The sequence below is a fragment of the Chiloscyllium plagiosum genome, chromosome 15 (genome assembly GCF_004010195.1).
Source record: "Chiloscyllium plagiosum isolate BGI_BamShark_2017 chromosome 15, ASM401019v2, whole genome shotgun sequence".
Lineage (NCBI taxonomy): Eukaryota > Metazoa > Chordata > Chondrichthyes > Orectolobiformes > Hemiscylliidae > Chiloscyllium > Chiloscyllium plagiosum.
In genome coordinates, this window is record NC_057724.1 from 53975507 (window position 1) to 54002332 (window position 26826).

Here is a 26826-nt window from a genome sequence, read left to right on the forward strand (position 1 = left end):
CTCCCAAATTAATCGCACAAAACTGCATCTCCCCAGGACCCCTTCAACCCCTCAGACCTTGAGCAGACAACACCCCTTTACCCCGAGACATGACAACCCCTTGGCCTCGATCTGACATCCACCCCACTACCCCGTCCCAGATTTAGCACTTTATACATATCCCCTGCACAACGCACTGGGCTTCCCTATCCCCAGAAACTGACATCACCCTCCCAACCACTATTGGATCTGAACCCATCTCTTCAACTAGCTCTAATACAAAAATCCTCACCAACCAGGCACCCTACATAACTGGCATCTACCCACCTAGAACCCTGACCTCACAATCACCTTGCGGTGTATTTGCTCTTTTACAAGAGCTGTCACAGCAGTTATTTCTGATATCAGACCAGTAAATCCCAAATGCGCCAACTGACTACTGTAAAAAGTGGGTCATAGTTTACACTCCCCCCACCCTCCACGTCCACAACCACAGACTATGAGGAGCTTGGTAGATTTAAGTTCTGCCTGAGTTTCTAAAGGAGCCTTGATCAGAATCTCCTCTCAGCAATGTGAAGCTCTTTCTTAGCATAAAAAAGGAGCAGAGTAGCAATCTAAATATGGCTGCCTCTCCTTAGAAAATCTGGCATTATACCTTACTGATGTAGTAGGAAGATTTCCGAATTTCTTTTGCAATGCTTTTATAATTTTACTTGAAATAAGAAAGATTTTCATTACCCTTAGCATGTAGTAAAGAATCTTACTTCCCTGCTTGATTGATGTTATTAATCTACAATATCCAGGAATTTCATTGCCTGAAAAATTAACCATGATTGGCCAATAAACTGTCCTTGTTATTCCCATTTCAAAATTCCATGCAGGAACAGAATGTTCCATTCCATAAATCCAGGCAACAACACATGGAAGATCAGCCTAACATTTACACACTTTATAAGCTTTTACATACGGAGAACTGCATTACAAATGTACACCTCCTAACTCAGCAACCACATTTTCAATTTGTTCCAGTTTATAGGAGCACCAAATGAATCTCTAACTAGTGCAAACCATTTGAATATTATGAAATACTTATTTGCCGATTATCACTAAGCAACTGAAAAAGAGAAGTGGGTAAAAGATTCTGGAGATGAATTTGGTCCATTCAGTATATTTAGTGCCTTCAACTGGTGTCAGTCAATTCAGCTTGGCACGTTCATGGAAACTAGATCTGTTATCTTCTTGACTGGTGCAATTTAATACCCAAGTGTTGATGAATATTTACTGAATTCTTGCAAATTCCTTTCATTCATGACCATCACTGGCAGTAAAATAACCTTCGTTTGGCTAGTGTGAGTATTGTTTGAGTGTCCTACCGACGTTCAGCTTTTCACCTCCTTCCATACAAAGAAAAATCCTTCTGATTCAGTGAAATGCTCCTTTTAGTGAGTAAACCCAAAGTAAAATAGGTTTTATGGCTATAAAGATCTTATATGCACTACTGTTTAGTATAATATTTCTTCCTTTAGCTCTGTTGCATGATGAAACGATTGGCACTGCAGAATGGGCAATATTTTGAATTGATTTAATGTGAGGTGTGAGTATTATTGGAAAAAAGGATCATGTTACTGCATAATAAGCAGTGAGGGAGAGGCATTGTATGCAATTCTAAAAAATAAATAACAGAATGAGAAATGTACCACAGCAAATTGGCCACCCAATCAAGCCCTCTTTCCAACTCTAGTTAAATGTATATAGAGCTCATAAACACCGTCTGCATCAAATGTCACAATAGAGTGGATTAATTTGATTTAGCAGAAGTATTAACCATGATTTTTACCTTGTGAAATAAAGCTAGAATGAAAATTTAAGAACTGTCTTTCAGAAAGAGATAGAAGGAATGATTTAGAGTCATAGAGTCATAGAGATGTACAGCACAGAAACAGACCCTTCGGTCAAATTCATCCACACTGACCAGATATCCCAAACTAATCTAGTCCAATTTTCCAGCACTTTGCCCATATCCCTCTAAATCCTTCCTATTCATCTAGATACCTTTTAAATGTTGTAATTGTACCAGCCTCTACCACTTCCTCTGGCAGCTCATTCCATACATGCACCACCCTCTGAGTGAAAAAGTTGCCCTTTAGCTTCTTTTTATATCTTTCCCCTCTCACCCCAAACCTATGCCCTCTAGTTATGGACTCCCCACCCCAGAGAAAAGACCTATTTGTGCACCTCATGATTTTATAAACCTCTATAAGGTCACCCCTCAGCCGCCAACACTCCAGTGAAATCAGCCCCGGCCTATTCAGCCTCTCCCTATATCTCAAATCCCCCAACCCTTGCAACATCCTTGTAAATCTTTTCTGAACCCTCTCAAGTTTCACAACTTCCTTCCGATAGGAAGGAGACCAGAATTGCACGCAATATTCCAACAGTGCCCAAACCAATGTCCTCTACAGTCGCAACATGACCTCCCAACTCCTGTATTCAATACTCTGACCAAAAAGGAAAGCATAACAAGTGCCTTCTTCATTATCCTATCTACCTGTGACTCCATTTTCAAGGAGCCATGAACCTGCACTCCAAGGTCTCTTTGTTCAGCAACACTCCCAGTGACCTTACCATTAAATATCAGAGGAGTAGGAAAATTGAAGTTTCGGGCAGGAGCCCTTCTTCAGGAATGAAGCTGGTAGCCTCCAGGGTGGAGAGATATATGGGAGGGGGGTAAGGCTCCCAGCCTCATTCCTGATGAAGGGCTTCTGCCCGAAACATCGATTTTCCTACTCCTCGGATGCTGCTTGACCTCCTGTGCTTTTCTAGCACCACTCTAATCTAGGCTCTGATCTCCAGTATCTGCAGTCCTCACTTTCGCCTTATCATTAAGTGTATAAGTCTCGCTCAGATGTGCTTTCCCAAAATGCAGCACCTCACATTTATCTAAATTAAATTCCATCTGCCACTCCTCAGCCCATTGGCCCATCTGGTCAAGATCCCGAAGTAACCTGAGATAACTTTCTTCACTGTCCACTACACCTCCAGTTCTGGAGTCATCTGCAAACTTACTAACTGTACCTCCTATGTTCACATCCAGACTGGTTTCTTCAGTCTGAAGGCTTTTTTATTGACCTCATAGATCCTTATGTACTGTTTCTTGCACAGCTACATGGTGACAAAACTAAGCAAACAATGATTGTGATATTGGTTATAATTAAATGAAAATTCATCTGCCACAATTTTCCTGAGGTCTACAGCATCTAAAAATAATTTTGTAAGATAACTTTGTAGAATAATGAAAATGCCAGTCTGGTATGAAAACAGTCGAACATATTTTTTTCTTGTATTTGGCATGAAGAATTGCACAGAGAGGAAATTCCACAAAGCAGGATTCCACACCTGTGAAGGATGGAAAATTAGACAAGCTTCATTATGAGCAATCCTTCCCACCCAGTTTAATGCATTACACCCAACCAATCTTATATGTCATGTTCAATAATAGGATAAGTATCCAAATAAATCATGGAATTGTGAAACGATAGCTGTACTATCTAATTGCCAACAAAGTTGTCTTTATTCATTCAGATAACTGAGCAGCAATTTCAATATTAACTATGGTGGAATGTCCAGCTCCTGTGGTGAAATTGTTGTTCTTTTCTCATGAGATGGAATTTAGAGTCAGGACAGAGGTTTGTGATTATTCACAAATGTTAGTGAGTAAAGTGGGTGAGCAAGTATTCAAAACTTCTCGCTGTTTTGCTATGTAAATGTTCCACTAACCCTAAAGCACTACCATTGACACCAAATACTGGAGAACATTAAGTAGTTGGAGAGAGTGTTGCAAATTTCAACTTTAAAATACAAGTTTTTTTTTGTTGCGCTCTTGTTCGGGGAAATCTATCACACAAAGTAAACAATGAGTCAATGACACCAGGGAGCTACAGGCACAGTGTTGTTTCATGAGGGAGACCTTTAATGTAAATACAAATTGAATAATCTTTGTTGCAGCCTTAGTAAAGCACACACATTCAGAAAATAACTAACTAACAGGTGCAGAATCCTACTTATGGCAGACAGATGAGGTGAGCTGAACATTTGTCATTGGTCTCTGTTATTATGATCTGAAAAGAAAATCCTTCCATCAAATCAGAGATTGTCTGTGGTTTTCAGTTTATATTTCTTTTCTATTTTCCCCCACACTACTGCCTAATAGCGGTAGTGCTTATTTTTCCCCAGCACCCATGTTGTGTGTGCAGGTGTCAGTCACAGTGAGGTTTTCAGTTTATATTATGAAAATGGACGTTCACACATCAAGCCAATTTTGCTTAACAGTGTCATTGATCACAGCTCCCATAACTAACAGTGTTCAATAATAGACACTTCATGGGGACATTCTAAGATTAGAGTCATACAGATTCTTACTTTTTTAGCAGTGAGAACGATAGATTTTCAGTCTTGTCTGTAAGAGACGATAAAGTGAAAAATAAATATGTGAGAGTAGTGAGACGTCTCCCATTAAATGACAATTCCCAAGCTCATCAGCGAGAATTTAAAGGAGGCAATAAATCAGAGTATCATGCAGCAATATTAGAAAGACAATCAAAACATCACTTTGAGTGTAAAGGAAGGACTGGCAAAGAATATTATCAAATTCAGCCAAGCTTCTCAGCACTGGGATACCTTAGTGAGGCTGGATAAATATGGGTAGAGAATGTCTGTGATTGGTTTTCAATGTCTCGCAGTTAATGTCCTTATCTTGTTGATTTAGGTGACCCAAAGGAAAATCTGTCTCATTTTAATAACACACATAGTTGGCCTGTTTTCCAGTTTTGTTAAACTCTGTCATTCTGTAAGATGGTTTGGCTGTAACATATTAAACTACAAATCATGGAAAATTAATGCCAGGAAGAAATGTGGGAGTGTATTTGCTGGTGTAGTTATTTTGCATGTGCTGAATGAATTAAACAGTTACAACTGTGGCCTGGTTTAGAAACAGACTGGGAAAATTCTAAACTCTGAATGAGAAATATTTTAAACAGAAGTTTATTATTTCCACATATTTTCATATTTTATGACATGGAAGTGTTGGTTGATCAGATTTCTGGCAATTTGAAAAAATTATGATGATCCAAATTCCTACATTTTACCTTCATATTGTTCTGTAAATAGCATAAATAAAAACATAATCTATTATTTATCGAGGAGTGAAGAGGATTGATATGGGGGTAGGTGGTAGGATTGATGGATGGAGGAAGGGACCACAATGTATATAATAAACACATTGTCACCCTGAAGATCTTTTCTCTGTGATTATGGAGTGGGAGATTTGTTTCTCATCTCCCTAGTCCATAAAACAGATACAGCAACCTTTCTTAGCTAAATCTAGTTATTATAAAAGGTTAGATCAGTTAGGATCCAGTTGTATGATAGAATGGACTCAAGGGACAAAGTGGCCTTTGCCCAAACCTACCCCTTGATATCACTGATCATGGGTATCAATCTTCGATATTTCTCCATTCCCTGACATGTGGCTCACCCACAAATTTCTCAATTATTGATCTGTTTGTTATTTCATATTATGTAGCTGAAAAATGTAGAAAGCTAAACCTCTGTGTACTGCAATTGAAGTGAGGAAGAATAATGAGTCAACAGTGCAGAACTCTTTGTTTCACAAATGAATCACAGCAGAAATGAATCAGCTCAATCATTTTCAAATGTGTTAGGGAGGGTAATGACTCCAAAGGGGTTTTCATTCTTCCTTTGGTATATTACTTTGAAATTTAGTGAGAACAAAATTTATTTGCAGTTCCCTAGATTCAGCACTGGCTTACCTAGGCAGTACCCTGCCACCCTGTTACAGCACAAGGGGCCCAGGTTCGATTCCAGCCTCGGTCTACTGTCTGTGTGGAATTTGTACATTCTCCCAGTGTCTGTGTGGGTTTCCTCTCACGGTCCAAAGATGTGCAGGTTAGATGAATTGGCCAAACTATGTTGCTCATGATGTTCAGGTGCATTAGTCAGGGGAAATGTAGGGTAATGGGTCCGGGTGGGATAGTTTTCGGAGGGGCGGTGTGGACTGGTTGGGCTGAAGAGCCTGTTTCCACCCTGTAGGAATTCTAATTTGCAGGACACTAGAAAGAAATTTGATCATGGCATCTTTTACTTTATTCCCCAGCACTCTGTGTTTAGTAACATTTAAATATTAGAAATAACGATTTTCATCTTTAATGATATTGGCAGACAGTACTAACTTCCCAGCTGTGTCCCAGGTGGGATTAGGATGATGAGAATGACACCTTTGTAGATAGATATTTCACTTCCTTTTGACTTCCATTGAAATTTCCTTTATAGATACAGGTTTTATAGGTCAAGGAGTGATATAACAGGAATTGCTATAATAATCCTGATATGAATGACTGAATGGCTGAAAGAATGATTTTATTGTCACATATGTAGGAAGATACAGTCAAATGTGTTTTGATGCCATAATCTGGCGCCGTTTTGAGTTACAAAAGGAAAGTACTTAATTAGAGTTCATCTCCTGTTCAAATTGGATCTCAAGCACAGCTTCAGAGCTTCTACAAAGTCTCTGCAAGGTGTTCTGAGCCTCAAGATGTTCCTGCCCTAGGTACAGCAACAACACTGATGCCCCAGGAGACCCTGGCTTTGCTGCTGCCACCACCTCATCAAGACTGCCATGAATTCCCACTGCAGGCACTGCCATCCCCCACAGCTGGTACCCTGTTTTGCCACCAGGAATCCAGGTACCAGGCCTACTGCCGCTAAGAGTCCCTGCTCCAGGTATCGCCATAACCAAGAGTTCAGGCACCGGGCCTACCACTGCCCAGAGTCCAGCTCTGGCACTGCCACCCCCAAGATTCCAGTCTCCAGGCACCACCAAGAGTCTGGGCTCCAGGCCTAACACCACCAGAAATCAGTGCTCCAGGCACCACCAAGAGTCTCTACTCCGCACACTGCCACTGCCACCAGGAATCCCAATCCATGCAGCTACTGCCCCGAAGACACCGCTCCAGCCTCAAAGATGAAGAAAGAAAAGCAAAAAAAAACAAAAAAAGAGAGAGAGAGAGAAAGATGCTGCTGGCCTGGTACAGATGAGCTCAGGACTTTGAATGCTACCCACCACGCAGGCGCTACTATCTCCAGCTACTTAGTGCATGACCAATCTGGATAGTTTAGATTCAATTGCCTATCTGTCACATATTCATTGATTTCAATATAAAACAGGTTGCATGGAGCATTACTGATGTCCCTGCCTTCTAAAGGTGTGGAGGAAAAGTTCATGAAGGACAACAATGGGCCAGATTGCATCTTCTATCGTGGCAAAGTGATCTGCCGATAGCGATTGTTAAAGCGCACATGCTCACAATGATCATTTGGAAAAGATGTTTAAAAATCACAATACTTGTTGAGCCTATGAATGGGAGAAGGTTTCTAGTAAAATAACTGAATGTTGTCTGTTGTGTTCCTCGGCTGTAGGTGCTTCTCCATACCCAGGAGTACAAATAGATGAAGAATTTTGCCACAAGTTAAAAGAAGGAACAAGGATGAAGCCCCCTGAATATTCCACATCAGAAGTGTAAGATTTATCTACCAATCTCTTCTTTTTGGAGCAGAACTGTTCCAACTGTAATAGTAATTATAAATAACGAAATTCCATTGTTTAGGTGAGCTTTTGAAGATACGTTGGCAAGACTGGAGATAACCTTAAATAAAATATGATCTCATGGAAGTGAAATGTGAAGCACAAAAAAGTTGCAGGAGGGTGAAATAATCTATGGCAGAATCCATACCACCAAGTTTATACTTCACTGGTTAATAAATGAGGTTGTGATTTTACATTAAAGAGGTGGGTTATTAATCTACCCAGCCCAACCCCTACAGTTTGATGAAATGGCAGAAGAGTTCCTAGTTTGCTCCCTATCTCCTCCAAGACTCCTAGCCACTGAGACCAATACCTGTTGAGAGCTGAACTCAATTGTTAACCTGAATTTGGGCCTGAAGCTGAAAGGTAAAATCCAGGTCAAAGAAAGGTTTATTCAATTACATGACAGTGATAAAGAGTCATCTAGATTCAAAACGTTAGCTTGCTCTCTGTCGCCATGGATGCTGCCTGACCCATTGTGATTTCCAGGATTTGTTGTTTTTGGCTTCATTAAAGTATTTTTTAAAAGGTGGTCTCTTCAGCATTTGACCTGTTTTATATGCTTCTAATAATACTGCAGTTCTGCTCCCTGATTCACCATTTTTATAAGGTTCATCTCTGTCAGGACAGTGAGCAACTGTCAATAACTGGTTGAGTGTCATGGCTGAAGCATTTCCTGTCTCAATCTTCCAACAGCTTGAATGGTTCTGTGATTTCTGCCCTCTGGTGGATGAACTGTGCTTTGCAATGTTCACTGTCAGCAGAACATAGGCATTAAATTTGAAATAAACTTCATCACTCAAGCGTCCACAATAAAAGATAGAAGCATTAGGTTCTTTTTTTGGCCATTTTACAATTCAATTACACATGCCTTTACCAGCTGCCAGTATGATGGGAATCCAAAGATATCACTTCAAACACAGTGTTCCTAAAACTCCTTTTTACACAAATAAAACTAATGATATGCAAATAAATCAGCTACGGTAGATTACACAGCAAACGCTGCACAAAGTCCAAACTTGTTAGACCTGGGTAAATAGATTTGATATATTACTAATCCAGTCAGCTAATACTCTTGTTACGTTTCTGTTTTAGTTATCAAACAATGTTAGACTGTTGGCATGGGGAGCCTGGAGAAAGGCCGACCTTCAATGAGTTGGTGGAACAGTTGGGAGACCTTTTACAAGCCAATGTTCAGCAGGTAGGACAACCAAGCAGGTTGGAGGTCATCAGGGAAGTTGGGGAAGGAGATGAAATAAAATCAACAATTGTCAAAAGTAGAAGTGTCAGAGGGACTGAATAATTCGGTTTAATATTCAATCATTGGGGTTTACCACAGATGAAATGTATGTGCTCTCTTACTGCCCATTATCAGTATGTTTTGTATGGAAAGAGATCTTTAGTTTGAGTGCTAGTTCAACTAAATAATTCAGTGACCCCTGAACCATTTTGAATGACCTGTTGAAAACATTGTAACATGCCCCAACCTTGTTCCTAATATTTTAGAACAGGTTCAGATGTATCAGCACGTGTATTTCATATATCCCTGAACTAACATGGAAGTTAGTTGATGAAAACAATGAGTAAATACAGTGAGAATGTTACCTTCAGAGATTATCTTTTCATGGTTAAACCTTTATGCTTAGTTTAAAGTAAGGCCCACACCAAATTCATCTCCAGTTAAGATAATCTAGTTGTTGCTCCAATTAGAAGTCCAACTCCCACATGTTCATTGTTCTGAGCACTATCAGCTGCAAATATGGAATCCAAGTTTGAGTTTTTATTCATTTGAAGATGATTATATTCAATTGATGTACTTGGAGTTTAGTCAGCATTACTTTGCAAATAACAAAGCACCTAATTCATGACCTTACCAACAAGGATTTAACTTTTTTTAATTCTCCAAGGATGACCCTTTATTGTAAGATTGTCATTTCATGTTGTCCTGACATGCAAATTTAATGGCAGACATTGTTTAAAAGAAAACTTGAAATTAAACTATAAAACTAGACCTGTAATTCTGATCTTATAACATTTCTCTTCCTCCATAACTGAATAACTGGCTGAATTGATGAAATGTTCAGTAATTCAGATATGCAGCATGCAACTGTGTGCATAAAAAAATTTGTGGGGATTCTAATTGATACATGCTGCTGTGAAAATGGTGGGGTTCAAATCTCAATAACATGGCTAATCCCTGGGTAAACTAATTCTGAAAGTAAATATATTTCTTAAAAGTGATTTATATTTCCAAGAACAGTGGGACTTTTGGAAGAAAAATATTTTATTTTTCACAGATGACTCTGTCAGTGTGTAATGTAATAATTTGTAAAACATTATCAGGTTAGTGAGCAGAAAAACAATTTTACAGAAGTTGGCACCTCCAAAAATATTCGCATTCAGCTAACTCTAAATATGTGGTTTAGTATTTTTTTCTCTAATGAAATGCGAACATATCTGGCAAGGTCAAAGTTTATTGCCTATCTTTAACTCTCTTTGAACTGTGTGGCTTGCAAATCATTTCAAAGGACAATTAGGATTCAACCAAGTTGCTGTCACATGTTTGCCAGACTGGTAAGGATGGCAAATTTCCTTCCCTAAAGGAAATTATGGGGTTTTACTATAAATCAGTGATGCTTTATTCATTACCATTATTGAGACTATCCTTTACTTCCATATTTATTGAACTTAAATTCTACCAGCTGTCATGGTGGGTTTTGAATTTTATTGTCAGATCATTAATCTATCCTAAAGGATTGCTCATTCAGTGACATTATCAGTAATCCACCATCTTCCCCAAAAGCATTACCAAACACCACTATAACCCTCACATCCAATTAATACAACATAGAATCTTCTCCTGTCTGAAAAAAATCATCTTGGTTATTTGCAGAATTGCATATTATTTGGTCAGTTTTCTGTAAAATAAAACTTCTGCGCACATTGTTCACAGAACTCTTGATCCATAATTGGAGATTGTGATGATATGAACCGTGATATTTAAACTGTGCTTGAGATTCTACTTACAATCTACTGCTTTGCGAGCAGAACATGTCCATATGCTGTAAACCTCATCAACATGATTTATGAAAATACTTTTAACAAAGAGCCCATATGTTGTTGTTTGCCAAAAATCCTATTTTATAAATGGATTATCAAACTTTCTTGGTTTCCCTTTCTCTGAAAAAGACCAGAATGCTTATCAAAATTCCTCAAAATTAGCCTGGACAACTTATAAAAGAGCTGAAAATGTGTTGCTGGAAAAGTGCAGCAGGTCAGGCAGCATCCAGGGAACAGGAGAATCGACATTTCGGGCATAAGCCCTTCTTCAGGCTTATTTCCAGCAACACATTTTCAGCTCTGATCTCCAGCATCTGCAGACCTCACTTTCTCCTCAACTTATAAAAGAGTTGAGTGCAAGGTATTGTTATATTACTGTTAAAACAGAATAATGTTTGCTTGTAAATGTCAAGCTTCCCCTCATAAATTGAGATTTTGTACATGTATTAAAGTTATCCATATTAGATTATTATCTGTTACTTTAGATGGAACATTATTCCAAATGTTTCAAGTGTTTTCGTGCCTGCATCAAATACTAAAGGAATTTCATATGTATACATATGCACTTCTGTTACCAGGATCAAACAATGACATTCAACTCCTTTCAACATTTTTCAAATCAACAGCTTTGTTGTTACAGCAGACAACTTCTGTAGTTGACTGAAATCTCCTTTGGTACAGCTTCAGTAGAAATATGTGAAATTAGAAGCTCATGTTTTCATAAACAATTTCAAGAATAAGAAAACTGGCAACATAAGATCATCACACATGTGTCAGCATCACCTGGAATGCGTTGCTTGCTTGTTGATAAGAATTCCCAATCACGTACAATGGCTTGCTTGTCGGCTGCTCTCAGTGTTTTGGTTATTTTTCCATTAGATGTGGAATTGCTCGGAAAGACACTATTTGTTACCCATTTTGAGAAGATGACAGCGAGTCACTGAAATATCTGCACAGAGACCAGCATCCTGACACAAAGTCACTATTTATTTATATACCATTACACCAGCTGTAGCCAGCCAGCTCAGAGTCAGAGTCAGTCGCCTGAACTGAGGAGATTCTAAACTCTTGATTATATATTTTTTAATTCATTAATACACAAAATACAATACAACAATAACAATACACAAGAGAAATAGGGACACATCCATAAGGTGCCTGAAATTTCACAAAACAATTAGCACTACATAAAATTCAGAATTTTCATTCAAGTCACTGTCCTCTGAAAGGTACCACCATGACAGATCCAGAAAGGAATCCATTTCAGCCCCTAAGGTCAAAGTTTACAGCAGACTGAAGACCACAATATACAACTGCAAACACTTTACACATCGCCTGCATCCAGGCACAAAGAAAAGCCGTCCACAAAACACAGCATAACAATTTTCAACAATTCAGACCACGGATTACATAACTCAACCCGCCTCCCCCCAACTCTCCCACCCCCCCACCCCTGATACCCTTCTGTGCCTGGGTACCCGACATACAACATACCAGTCAACACCAACACCTACTGACCAGACTGCCCTTGGCTTTCCTGCAGGACAGACGTTGGCCTTCTGGTCTCTGGCCGCCTGCATACTGACCGACCCTCCCCAGGCCCACTTTCCTCTAGACTGGTCATCGACCACCCAACTCCCGGTCACCCCACGTACTAATCGATCCTCCCCAGGCTCGCTTTCCTCTGGCCCGGTCATTGGGCCCCCAGCTCCCAGTCACCCCGTGTTCGAACCAAACCACCCGTACCTGCTTTCCTCCATTCGGGCTGTCGGCCTTCCAGCACCCAACCTCCCTACATACGGACTGACCCTTTCCCCTGGTCAGTGTTCCTACGGACCGGCCATCGGCTGTCTGGCTCCCAGCCTCCCTGCGTACTGACCGCTCCTTCCCTGGTCAGCCTTCCTACAGGCTGCCTGGCGCAGCTTCCCCACGTACTGTCTGCCTGCCCTATACCCACTTTCCTGCGAGAATATTATCAGTTGCCTGGCCTCGCCCACCCCGCGTACTGACAGGTTCCTCCTGGCCGACTTTTCTCCAGGCTGGTTATCGCCCCTCCAGCCCCCAGACATCCCATGTACTGGCTGCCCCACCGCTGACCACCCCGTGTACTAACAGACAACTCCCTGGCCGGTCATCAACCCTCCGGCCCCCAGCCAGCCCGTATACTTTCTGGTCCTTTCCTGGCCAGCCTATCTACGGGTAAGTTGTCTGCTGCCTGGCCTCCATCCACCCTGTGTACTAACAGACCTCCCCCAGTTTGCATTCCCCTAGGCTGGTTGTCAACCCTCCAGCTCCCAGCCACCCCATGTATTGACCAGCCCAATCTAGCCCGCATCCCATGGGTTAATTATCGGCTACCCCGCGCCATGTCTGCCCCATGCAATAACTGGCCTGTAGTCTGCCTTCCATTGCACAGGCCATCTGAGGGCCATTGAGCCCCAAACACCTCACGGTCACCAGCCGACCTTCTAACCTCTAACTACCCAACTACACACACAAAAACCCCTTGCACAATCAATTACAGACCCACATACAGTAACAGAATTTACAAAGGCCTCACACAACAGAACTTCCCAACACTCAGGCAGAGTCCATGCCCGAAGGCAGGTCCACACCCGATGGCAGAGTCCACACCCAAAGTCAGAGTCCATGCCTGAAGGCAGAGTCCCCACACAAAAGCAAATCCACTCACAAAAACAAAGTTTACGCACGGGAACAGATACCACCTGCAGAAGCATGGTCCACACACATAGGAGAATGCCCTACGCGGAAAGTCGCAGCCCACAAACCAACAACATAAGGCTGGGTCGCATTGTCGACTCATCCTGGAACTCACATGTGTCTTTAATAGTACCACTGGCCATTTAGCCAGCCATTTCAGGAACGAGTTCTAACAAACAACAGGATATACCTGGCTGTAACTCAGCCAGCACAGAAATCAGTTCTCCTGGCTGGAACACACTGGCTACGACCAGCCAGCTCAGAGTCAGTCGCCTGAACTGAGCAGATTCTGATCTCTTTGTTTTGAGGAGAAACTCTTGGTTATAGAACATAGAATATTATAGCACAGTACTGGCCCTTCAGCCCTTGATGTTGCACCGACCTGTGAAACCAATCTGAAGCCAACCAACCTACATTATACCATTTTCATCCATATGTTTATCCAATGACCACTTTTGCAGGCCGTGCATTCCACACTCCTACTATTCTCTGAGTAAAGAAACTATCTCTGTCCTATATCCATTGCCCCTCAATTTAAAGCTATATCCCCTCATGCTAGCCGTCACTATCCGAGGGAAAAGGTTCTCACTTCTCTCTCATGAAAACAGTGTCATGTCCTTCAGCCTTTCCTCATGAGACCTTCCCTCCATACCAGGCAACATCCTTGTAAATCTCATCTGAACCCTTTCCAAAGCTTCCACATCCTTCCTATAATGCAGTGATCAGAACTGTATGTAATACTCCAAGTGCAGCCGCACCAGAGTTTTGTACTGCTGCAACATGACCTCATGGCTCTGAAACTCAATCCCTCTACCAATAAAAGCTAACACACCATATGCCTTCTTAATCCTATCAACCTGGGTGGCAATGTTCAGGGATCTATGTACATGGACACAGACATCTCTCTGCTCATCTACACTACCAAGAATCTTACATTAGCCCAGTACTTTTTAATCCTATTGCTCCTTCCAAAGTGAATCACCTCACACTTTTCTGCATTAAACTCCATTTGCCACCTCTCAACCCAGCTCTGTAGCTTATCTATGTCCCTCTGTAACTTGCAACATCTTTCAGCACTATCTGCAACTCCACCGACCTTAGTGTCATCTGCAAATTTACTAACCCATCCTTCTACACCATTATCCAGGTCATTTATAAAAATGACAAACAGCAGTGGCCCCAAAATACATCGTTGCGGCACACCACTATTAACTGAACTCATGGATGAACATTTCCCATCAACCACCACCCTCTGTCTTCTTTCAGTTAACCAAATTCTGACTCGAACCACCAAATCACCCTCAATCCCATGTCTCCGTATTTTCTGCAATAGCCTACTGTAGGGAACCTTATCAAACACCTTATTAAAATCCATATCAACCACTTTACCCTTATCCACCTGTTTGGTTACCTTCTCAAAGAACTCAATAAGGTTTGTGAGTCACAACCTATCCTTCACAAAACCGTGTTGACTACCCCTAATCAATTTATTCCTTTCTAGATGATTATAAATCCTAACTCTTATAATACTTTCTAACACTTTACCCACAACTGAAGTAAGGATCACTGGTCTATAATTTCCAGGGTTGTCTCTACTCCTCTTCTTGAACAAGAGGACAACATTTGCGATCCTCCAGTCTTCTGGCACTATTTCTGTAGACAATGATAACATAAAGATCAAAGCCAAATACTGCAAACTCCTGCCTGGCTCCCCAGAGAATCCTAGAATAAATCCTATCCAGCCTAGGGGTCTAATCTATTTTCACATTTTCCAGAATTGCTAACACCTCCTCCTTTTGAACCTCAATCCTGCCTAGTCTAGTAGTCTGTTTCTCAGTATTCTCCTCGACAATGTTGTCTTTTTCCAGTGTGAATACTGATGAAACATATTCATTTGTACTTCTCCTAACTCCTCGGACGCCACACACAACTTCCGATTACAATCCTTGATTGGCCCTAATCTTTCTCTAGTCGTTCTTTTATTCCTGATATACTTATAGAAAGTTTTGGGGTTTTTAATGATCCTACCTGCCAATGAGTGTTGATGTCCCCTCCTAGGTCTTCTTAGATCTATCTTTAAGTTTTTCCTGGCTAATTTGTAACTCTCAAGCACCCTAACTGAACCTTCACGTCTCATCCTTACATAAGCCTTCTTCTTCTTTTTGACAAGCGATTTAACTTCTTTAGTAAATGACGGCTCCCTTGCTCAACCACTTCCTCCCTGCCTGACAAGCACATACTTATCAAGGACATGAAGTAGCTGTTCCTTGAATAAGCTCCACTTTTCAATTGTGCCCATCCCCTGCAGTTTCCTTCCCCATCTTATGCATCCTAAATCTTGCCTAATCGCATCAAAATTGCCTTTCCCCCAACTATAACTCTTGCCTTGCAGTATGTACCTATCCATTTCCATCGCTAAAATAAACATAACCGAACTGTAGTCACTATCACCAAAATGCTCACCTACCTCCAAATCTAAACCTGGCCAGGTTCATTACCCAGTACCAAATCCAATGTGGCCTTGCCCCTTGTTGGCCTGTATACATACTGTGTCGGGAAACCCTCCTGCACACATTTGACAAAAACTGACTCATTTAAGGTATTCAAACTATAGTATTTCCAGTCAATATTTGTAAAATTAAAGACCCCCATAACAATTACCCTGTTACTCTCTCTCCTATCCAGAATCATCTTTGCTATCCTTTCCTCTACATCTCTGAAACTATTTGGAGGCCTATAGAAAACTCCCAACAGGGTGACCCCTCCTTTCCTGTTTCTAAGCTCAGCCCATACTGCCTCAGTAGACAAGTCCTCCTTTCTGCCACCATAATACTGTCTTTGACTAACAATGCCACACCTCCCCCTCTTTTACCATCTTCTCTGTTCTTATCAAAACATCTAAATCTTGGAACCTGAAACAATCCATTCCTGTCCCTGCTCTATCCACGTCTCTGAAATGGCCACAACATCGAAGTTCCAGGTACCAACCCACACTGCAAGTTCACCAACATTATTCCAGATGCTCCTGGCTTTGAAGTAGTCACACTTCAAATCACCTTCTTGCTTGCTGGTGCACTTTTGCAACCTTGAAACCTTATTTCTGACCTCACTACAGTCAACTTCCTGTATACTGGAGCTACAATTTAGGTATCCATCCCCCTGCTGAATTAGTTTAAAATTAGACTAATATGTTTTTTTCTTTCTCTTTTTTTTACTGAGGAGATTCTAAATCTCCTGGTTATTTTCTTTTTTTTTCCCTGGGGCTAGGTCCACTCTTCCAGTACTTTTTAAACCCCCACAGTACTGCCTAAATGCAGTAGTGCTTATATTTTCCCCAGCACCCATGTTGTGTGTGTGCAGGTGTGAGACACTAATATGTTTTTTTTTTCCCTGTTAAAAGCTTTTTTTTGTTTTTTTCTCATTTTTTTTATTTTTACCCCCACACTACCGCCTCACTGCGGTAGTGCTTATTTTTTCCCCCAGCACCCATGTCATGTGTGCAGGTGTGAGACACTAATATGGTTATATTTTTTTCTTTCTTTTTTTTTCTTTTTTCTTTTCGTTAACCCCCACACTACCGCCTAAGTGCGGTAGTGCTTATTTATTTCCCCAGCACCCATGGTGTGTGTGTGCAGGTGTGAGACACAAATCCTCGGTTTAATTTTTTTTTCTTTTTTTTTCTCCAGTTTGGCCAGGCCCCAGGAGCAGACCCACGAGGAGACTCCTGGTTATTTTTTTTTATTTTAACCCCCACACTACCACCTAAGTGTGGTAGTGCTTATTTTATCCCCAGCACCCATGGTGTGTGTGTGCAGGTGTGAGACACAAATCCTCGGTTTAATTTTTTTTTCTTTTTTTTTCTCCAGTTTGGCCAGGCCCCAGGAGCAGACCCGTGACAAACATTGCCCTTCACATCAAAGGGCAGTGCTGTGTGATCAATACAGTGAAGGGGAGGGTAGGGACTAAATCAAAATAGAGTTGGAACTAATATGGTTATATTTTTTTTTCTTTTTTTCTTTTCTTTTCTTTTTCTTTCTTTTTTTTTATCCCCAGCACCCATGGTGTGTGTGTGTGCAGGTGTGAGATCCACTCCCTGCGGCGCCCACCTCTCCCTGAACAACTCCAGGGTGTTGGTCGACGCCGCGTGCTCCTTCTCCAAGGACACCCGGGCTCTAACGTAACCGCGGAAGAGGGGACTAATATGGTTATATTAGTCAGCCAGGGCTTTCCTGATTGACCCAGGTTAACAAGCCCAATCAATGACCTCATAAACAATAAGGTCAACCTGATTCCAAGCACCACAGTCACCTCCTTGACTGCCATCTCTGAATGTTCTGGAGACACATTGTGGCTGAATAAGCCATAAACAGAGATTAAAAAATACACCACATCAAATCTGCCAAAACTTTGGTGAGGCACCAATTGCGGTTTTATTGTGAGTGCCACATCTATGAATAGTTGGTGCAAAAATAATTTTACAATTCAATTTGTTGGTATAAGATGCTGTCTTTAAATTTAAAGTGAACTATTTTTTAATCTAATTTTTAAAAATTGATTTTTTTTTCTCAGTCTATCCAGAAGTGTGAAGGAAGAGTGAAAGTAAAGTGTTGTCCATTCTCCATCTAGAAATAGGGTCCATCTCTAGAAGATTACTCACCACAAGCTCCTCCTTTCTTCCCAAGTCCAAGTACTTCAGCTTTCTCTTCCTCCAAAAATAAGACCAAACTAGACCTAAGTTATTGTGTGCAAAGGTTCAAATTAAATGAATTAGCAATGAAAACGATTAAGAGAATACAGTTTGAGCTGACTGGTGCTGAGTCCTAAGCACCTTCTTTCATTCTCTTACTTGCTTTCTGGTCTTTTTTTTATAGGATGGAAAGGATTATATTCCTTTGAATACTATGCTGCCAGCAGATGGTGATTCCAACTTTTCTGCAGACCCCAACCTCACAGAAGACATAACAAATCCAAAAGTTAATTACAATTGCACAGGAGTCATCGGGTTGGTCAATTTTATTATAGTAATCAAGAAGTGCTCATTACGTTGTACAAAAGAAAACAAAATTTGTTTCCTCTGTAGAGGAAAATTAGCCTGATAATTGTTCTATTGTGTCATGTCTGGTTCCACATTACCAATCTGCTTTGCACTAAGTCATTATTCTTTGCTTCTTTTTGCTGATAGATGCAACAGCAATAATGCAAAGAAGAGGCCAGTGAGTGTAAAAACTTTTGATGAGGTTCCTGTAGAAAATAAGACCACTGTGATACATGAGGTAAGTTTTTATTCTGCCCGTGTCAATCTAGAATTGAATGACATCTAAAATTACTCACTTAATTTCAGACAAAAGAAGCTTTGAATGCGAGAGGGGCATTTGACAGGTCAAATGGCAAAATGCTCTGCCACAGTCATTGTTGGACCTCATTCCTGGGCTAATCCACAACAATCCACCTCACTAAAGATTTTTTTATTGTCTTTAAACTCCATTTAAATCAAACTAACCCTTTAATTTTGCTGTGACCGAGCAGCTATTTTCTTGACAAGAATTGATCCAGTTCCCTTCCAAAGGTGCAATTGAAAGTGGCTTGTACCACATCATCTTCACAAAAGCATCAATCTACTAACATGTCACAGATTCTCAAGAATCCGCCACCTCCACCCATCTCCTGTTCTTCATGATCAAAATGTCCTGATTTTTGGAGTTTGAGACAATATGCCAGCAAGTACAGCATTTTTACTAGATGAATTATCCTAAAAAATTAAACAGTGTAATAATTAATGTATATATGCTTTGTCTTTTGTCTTAATTTGGATGTCCTTAAAATCCATTTTAAGGAACTAGTTAACAACTACAATAATTTTAGTGTAATTTTATACAACCTTATTAAACATTCATATATTATTTTGCACAAGGTAATATATCTGTTTTTATGTCCTATAAATGTGTACACAAAATATATAATGGTACTATTAAAAGACAGTATAAAGTTATGAAAAAAGGTTTTTACAATTTGAATTATGAAGGGACATTGTTTGGCACATGGAAATTTTTCTGTTTCTTATCTGGGAGGAATCATTGGGGTAACATCACTTCTCCAATGCTACGACTTAGTCTCCAATGCTAATGCTAATATGCATTCCCATGTTAGCAGAAACTGTCAGTAGAGGTCAGATTAAGTGAAATTTGCTCTGATTCTTTTCCAGAAGGTTATTTTGACAAAAGTTTCAGACTGCTGGCCATGGTTGACCGACTGTTAATCAAATAGATAGACAGACACCTCCAATAAAAAATTACAAGGATAACTACCTATTTTTTTTTAATTTTACAGTCCCATGATTGTAATAGTAGTATCTACTTACGAGGTGACAGCTGGGACCTAGTAAAGAATTTGACAGGAAGTGTGTTCATTTTTCCAATGCAGGATTTAACTTATTCCATCACACTGGAGATCCTATAGAATAATGCCTCGAGTTTTTCCACTGGCTTCTCTTCATTGAATGTTGCAAATACAGAATTAAACATATTACAGGGTGACATTAATGAACCATTATGTCATAGATAGTCATTTCCAAATTTTCTTACGATGGTTTAGGCCCCTGATCTTACCCAGTGCCACCACAGGAAGCACACAAACAAGAGCAAAGAAACTGAGTGAAGAATCAGGGGATTACCTCTACCCCACCAGGTCCAATGTCGTAAACAAAAACAGAAATCACTGGGGAAACTGAGATTCTGGAATTGTCACTGGACATGAAACGTTAATTTTTTTCTGTTCACAGATGCTGCCAAATCTGCTGAGTTTTTCCAGCAATTTCTGTTTATATTTGTTTCGGGTCTCCAGCATTCTTCTGTTTACTGTTCAATGAAAGGCTAGCTTGGGTAGGTGGCGGGGTGAGAGAAATCTTACATTAAACCCACCTTGAGTTCAGAATTCAAGCTGTTTAATGCATCCAAATGCAATTGATATATACAGATCTGGTTAACATTCAGTGTAGCCAATGGAACTTGAATTCTAGTACATAAAGCAAGTCTCAGTAATGGTGACCATGATGATTATCATCAGTTGTTCTTAAGACCACAAGAACATAAGAAATTGGAACAGAAGTAGGCTGTTCGACTCCTCACGCCTCCTCGGCCATTCAATAAGATCATGGCTGATCCAATATTCCTCACTTCCACTTTTCTTCCCTTTCCCCATAACCTTTGATTCCCCCTCTGATCGACAATTTTATCTCAACCTTGGATAAGTACGTGAATGAGAAATGTTTGGAGGGATAGGACCAAGCAGAGGCAGGAGGGACTAGTTTAGTCTGAGATTATGGTCAGCACAGATTGGTTGGACTGAAGGGTCTGTTTCTGTGCCATATGGCTCTTATGACTCTTAACAATACACAAGGTCTCTGCCCAACAGCTCTCTGTGGCAAGGAGTTCCAAAGACTCTCAGCCTGCTGACCCCTAATCTCAGTGCTGAATTGGCACCCCTTTATTCTGAGACTACGCCGTCTCATCCTAGATTCTGTTGTGAGGGGAAACATCTTCTCAACATTTATCCTATCAAGCCCCTTAACTGTTTCAATAAGATCATTTCTCATTCTTCTAAACTCCAGTAAGGTCCCAATCTATTTAGTCTTTGCTCAAAAGACAATCCCTCCATACCAGGGACCATCTGAGTGAACTTTCTCTGAACTGTCTCCAATGAAATGATATTTCTTTAAATAACAGGACCAAAACTGCTCATAGCACTCTAGGTGTGGTCTCACCGACACCTTGAACAGTTTCAGTCAGACTTACTGCTGTGCCTGTGTGTTAGTTTTCTGTGTTTTTCTCCAAGTTGCTTTGTGTTGCAGCTTTCTGCAGTTTTTCTTCAATAAATAATATTTTGTTCTCCCTTCCAAAATGAACAACTTCACTTTTTCCCACATTGTACTCCATTGCCAGCTTTTAGCCTACCTACATGGTTAGCACTGCTGCCTCACAGCACCAGAGACGCAGATTCGATTCCAGCCTCGGGCGACTGTCTATGAGGAGTTTGCTCGTTCTCCGTGGTTGTGTGGATTTTTTCTGGGTGCTCTGGTTTCCTCCCACAATACAAAAAGATGTGTAGGTTAGGGTGAATTGGCCATGCTAAATTGGCCAGAGGGTTCAGTAATGTGTAGGTTAGATGCATTAGTCAGGGGTAAATGTAGGGGAATGGGTCTGGATGGGTTACTCCTCGGAGGGTCAGTATGGACTTGTTGGGCCGAAGGGCCTATTTCCACACTGTAGGGATTCTAATTCTACTTAACCTATTAATATCTCTCTGTAATCTGCTTGAAGCCCTCTTGCAACCTATCTTTCCACCTATTTCTGTGTTGTCTACATTCACTTTCTCCCTCCAATATATTAATACATACTGTAGATAGTTGTGGTTGCACACACTGATCCCTGTGGGACCCCACTGGTCACAGGCCACCAATTTGAAAAAGAGCCCCTTATTCCCACTCACAGTTTCCTGCCAATTAGCCAACTTTCTATCCATGCCAAAATGCGACATCCAAAAGTGTGGGCTCTTGTCGTATGATTCAATCTTTTGTGAGATATCTTAATGAATGCCTTCCAGAAATCCAAATACGTCACATCCATGATAAACTTATCGGGTTCACCTGTGCCTTTTAGGGAAGGAAATCTGCAATTCTAACTACCTTGTTCAGGTCTATATGTGATCCACAGTAATTTGGTTGACTGCTTACTGAAATGCCTTCATAAACTGTGAGCTATGTGTCAAGTAGTACTGAAGAATTCCATTAACTTTTATTACTGTACCTGGATTTATACATTTACATTACAATCACGGGCACTTGCTTGTTTGGTCTCAAGCTAAGCAATTTGAATTTCACAAATTTCCTTCCGCATGTCATGCTGCAAAAGGACAGAGTTCAGTAAGGTGGAGGTTTATACCAATAGGTCACATGCCATCAAATGGTGATGAAATCATGAGCAGTGCTCTTAAAGGTAAATCACACATCTGCTGCAAAACATAACAGCACCCAAAAAGAATAAAAGTTAACTCCATTTATTGTGCAATTAACATATATATACACATTTGAAATGAACTAACTCCACATTGTGGAGGTAAGGGAGATCAAAATACAGAGTGCTGGATATGTTATCTGTAGATCCTGTTAATACGTAACATGAAAATATTTTTGAGATTAATAAAAACTCCTCTTTGAATTACTGTCACTAAATCACATTTAAGAGCAGATTTGACAAATCTCACTGTTCAACAGCACTTTATTTACTTACTGCTAAGTCTCTTAATTAATGTAACATGTAGAATGCAAACAATGTCAGGATTCCTTGAAAAGCTACCCTCACAGAACCTTACAAAACAAATACTATCCAAGTGTGCAATAGTTATTGGGTAGGACATAATCCAATGTGAATAACAAATGGATCATAACATCAGAGAAGTTAAAGTTTAATCAGATAAGAAGAGTTTGTTTGGCATAGTAACATTGAACTAATTTGATATAAGTTATGCAACTAGAATTCTTTCCACCTCACCAATAAAGGATAAATAATGGAATCATTCTTTTGAAATAATCTCTACTGTGATTAAGTCAAGCCAGAAGCATGCTGATGTCTATATCAGGCTCAGGGCTCAAGTGAAGCTCAAGTAGAGTCCTATCCGATATGAGTGTTTCAGTTACCTTTTTTTTAATCTGTGTGATACATATTAGGCCATCAGAGACTGACACTTTATATAGAACCCAGTGAGTTTAATGAAAATTGGGACTTGGGAATGTCCTTTTAAGTGGAGTCAGAAACCATAACTGCTGGCCAGAAAGTTAGTAGCAAGTAACCCATTACCACCCAGCTGGTCCTGGAGGCAACAATTTTATTTGACTTGTTCAGGTAATTAATTGCCTACAGTCTTGACTTCTACCCCACTGAGGCAGGTTTCCTGCCTCCAGAAACTACTGAACCTCAAGAGGAGCAGGTGAGGTGTGGGCTATGTGAGAGGCAGTCAGTACCACTGAGAGGAGATGGTGAGGTGTGGGCTATGTGAGAGGCAGTCAGTATCACTGAGAGGAGATGGCGAGGTATGGGCTATGTGAGAGGCAGTCAGTATCACTGAGAGGAGGTGGTGAGGTGTGGAGTCAGTACCACTGAGAGGAGATAGTGAGGTGTGGGTTATCTGACATTTTACCATTCAAATACAAGAAGCCTAAATACTTGTTTCTAATTAGCTTAAATTTTGGTTCAGGATATTTTAATTGAAAGTTTAATTGAAGGTAGGGGAGGTGCGTGTTCCCCAACCTGTGGTAGTATGTGGAAATATTAGGCACTCTGGCATTCTGGATGGCCTGTCTGCAGAAGTATCCTTGGTTGATTGGCTTGAGAGCCAGTTTATAGAGTTTAACAGCAGTGCATCCTTGAGGCCGAAAGCTTTACAAATATCTCATTTCCAGTGGTGGTCATCCCACAGCATGAAGAAGTGCAGTCCAAGAGGGAATGGATGACCAGTCAGAATTGGCGGCACGGTGGCACAGTGGTTAGCACTGCTGCCTCACAGCGCCAGAGACCCGGGTTCAATTCCCGCCTCAGGCGACTGACTGTGTGGAGTTTGCACGTTCTCCCCGTGTCTGCGTGGGTTTCCTCCGGGTGCTCCGGTTTCCTCCCACAGTCCAAAGATGTGCAGGGTCAGGTGAATTGGCCATACTAAATTGCCCGTAGTGTTAGGTTAGGGGTATGGGTGGGTTTCGCTTCGACGGGTCGGTGTGGACTTGTTGGGCCGAAGGGCCTGTTTCCACACTGTAATCTAATCTAATCTAATCTAAGAAGGGAAGTAAACCAGTAGTTAGGAAGCCCAAGAGTGCGCCTCACTGAAGAATCATTTTTATTGTGTTGGAAAATGGTGAGAGTGATGGTCCCTCTGAGGAGTGCAGCCACAACCCAGCTGCACAAGGAGGGAGGAGAGGAGAAAGAATGGAAGAGCTAAAATGGTAGAAAACTCAATTGTGAGGGGTACTGATAGATGTTTCTGTGGCTGTAGACGTGACCTAACGATGGTGTGTTGCCTGCTTGAACCAGGGAGAAGATGTCACTGAATGCTGCAGGGTATTCTGAAAGGGGAGGGTAAGCAGTCAGAGATCATAGATTTGCAGAATTTGAATTCAGTAAGTGTCTGGAATTAAGGATCATCACAATATTGGGCAAGCTGATTTTCCAAATCTTGTCTTATCATATTAAAAAGTGGACTGGGAGCAGCTACTCTTAGAAAAGTCTGCATTCAAGCTGTGGGGCTCTTTCAAAAAGAGAAAGTAAGAATGAAGAGCAATATGTTTCTGTAAGGGTGAAGGGCAGGCTCAATGCATCCAAAGAAACTGGACATCAAGGAATGTACAGGTTCATATGAGGGAAAAAACACAAAGCTTATGGTAAGTACTGAGGACTCCGAACAACAGACTCCTACAGACATATAGGAAGTGCAAGAGTTTGCTTAAAAAGAAATTGGGAAAGTAAAATTGGGCCACAAAGCAACACTGTCAGGTGAAATAAAAGAGAAATCCATAGGCATTTTACAGAAAGAGGATAATCCAGCATTGAGTAGGGCTGTTAGAGACCAAAATGGCAAACTATATGTACGAGGCTAGAAGATGCAGGTGAGGTTTTAACTGAATATTTTTGCATCTGTATTCACGACAGAGAAAAATGATGTAGGTATAAAAATCAGGAAGAGGACTATAATATACCTGAACAAATTACAGCTGACAGGAAGGAGATATTCAAGATTTTAATGGATTTAAAATTGGATAAATTCCTAGACTCAAGTGAGATATACCCCAGGCTGCTGTGGGAGACAAGGGAAGAGATTGCAGGGGGCTCTGTAATTAATTTTTAAATTGTCTCTGGCCACAGAAGAGGTGCCAGAGGACTGGAGGATGGCTAATGTGGAACCACTATTCAAAAAGATTGATGGGGATAAACCAGGGACTCAGCCAATGCCTCTAATCACAGAAGTAAGGAAACTTTTGGAAAAATTCTGAGGGATAGAATTGCTCACCACTAGGAGAGGCTGCGATTAATCAAAGACAGTCAGCATGGTCTTCTCAGGGAGAGATCATGACTGATAGGTTTAACTGAATTTTTTTAGGAGAATACTATGTGCGTAGATGAGGGTAGTCAAGTTGATGCAGCCGACATGAACTTCATTAAAGCTCTTCACAAGGTGTTACATGGGATACTGGTCAATTTGGCAAAGTGAGTTCAAAAATTACTTTCTATACTAAGCCAATTTCGAAGGTTAATTCTGTGACAGGAAATCTGTGTCCAATGGTACTCGGCAGGGCTCAATGATTGTTTCCTCTTTGTGGTCGACATTAATGATTTAGACATGAATGCAGAAGGTTTGATCAGAACATTGCAGATGACATGAAAGTTGATGGTGTGGTAAACACTGTGAGGGGAAAAGCCTTAAACTACAGGACAATGTAAACAGGCAGGTCAGATGATCAGAACAGTGGCAAATGAAATTTAATCCAGAGAAGTAAGGTGATACATTTTGGAAGGACTAGCAAGACAACGCATGTTGAATGGTGTGTCCGAGGAAACACAAAGGATCAGAGGGACCTTGGCATGCACTGACACTTAAAGGCAGAACGAGAAGTGTATAAGGTCATTAAAATGGAATGGGAGCATAGAAATTAGGAGCGGAAGTAGGCAATTCAGCCGTTTGAACCCTTTCCACCATTTAATATGATCAAAGATGATCCTATCCTGGTCTCAAATCCACTTTCCTGCATGCTCCCCATCGCCCTTTATCCTGCTTTTCATCAGAAACATATCTATTTCTTTCTTGAATCTGTTAATTGACTCTGCCTCCACTGCAGTCTGGGGCAGTGAGTTCCACAGACTCACAACCCTCTGAAAGAAGCAGTTTCTCCCCATCTCAGTTTCGAACGTACCTCCTCTCACTCTATATGTATGACCTCTTGTTTGAGACTGTCCCACAACGGGATAATCTGTTTAATGTGCACCTTAACAATTCCCTTTAGCATTTTATACACCTCAATCAGATCTCCCCTCATTCTTCTGATCTCCAGTGAGTATAGCCTTTTTTAATATACGCTGCACTTGCTTACCCACTTTCTGTGATTTGTGCACAAGGAGACCCAGCTACCACTGACGCACTTTGAATCTGCTTCCCATTTTCCTGAGATCTAGCCTCCTGGATAAGTCTTTTATAAAGTGAAGTCACAGGTAGATAGGATAGTGAAGAAGGCATTTGGTATGCATTCTTTTAGAGTATTGAGTACAGGAGTTGGGTGGTCATGTTGCGGCTGTAAAGGACATTGGTTAGGCCACTGTTGGAATATTGCATGTAATTCTGGTCTCCTTCCTATTGGAAAGATGTTGTAAAAC

At 40.8% G+C, this 26826-nt stretch overlaps 1 protein-coding gene across 2 annotated transcripts in view; it reads left to right on the forward strand.

Moving 5' to 3' along the window:
- The window catches only part of kdrl (kinase insert domain receptor like), a 211685-nt gene that overhangs the window by 164410 nt on the left and 20449 nt on the right, over positions 1-26826 (forward strand). For both annotated transcript variants that reach the window (XM_043704901.1, XM_043704900.1), the window contains exons 25-28: positions 7474-7573; positions 8735-8840; positions 18292-18422; positions 18603-18693. In XM_043704901.1, the coding sequence (XP_043560836.1) occupies positions 7474-7573; positions 8735-8840; positions 18292-18422; positions 18603-18693 (428 nt within the window). The remainder of the gene's footprint in view (positions 1-7473; positions 7574-8734; positions 8841-18291; positions 18423-18602; positions 18694-26826) is intronic.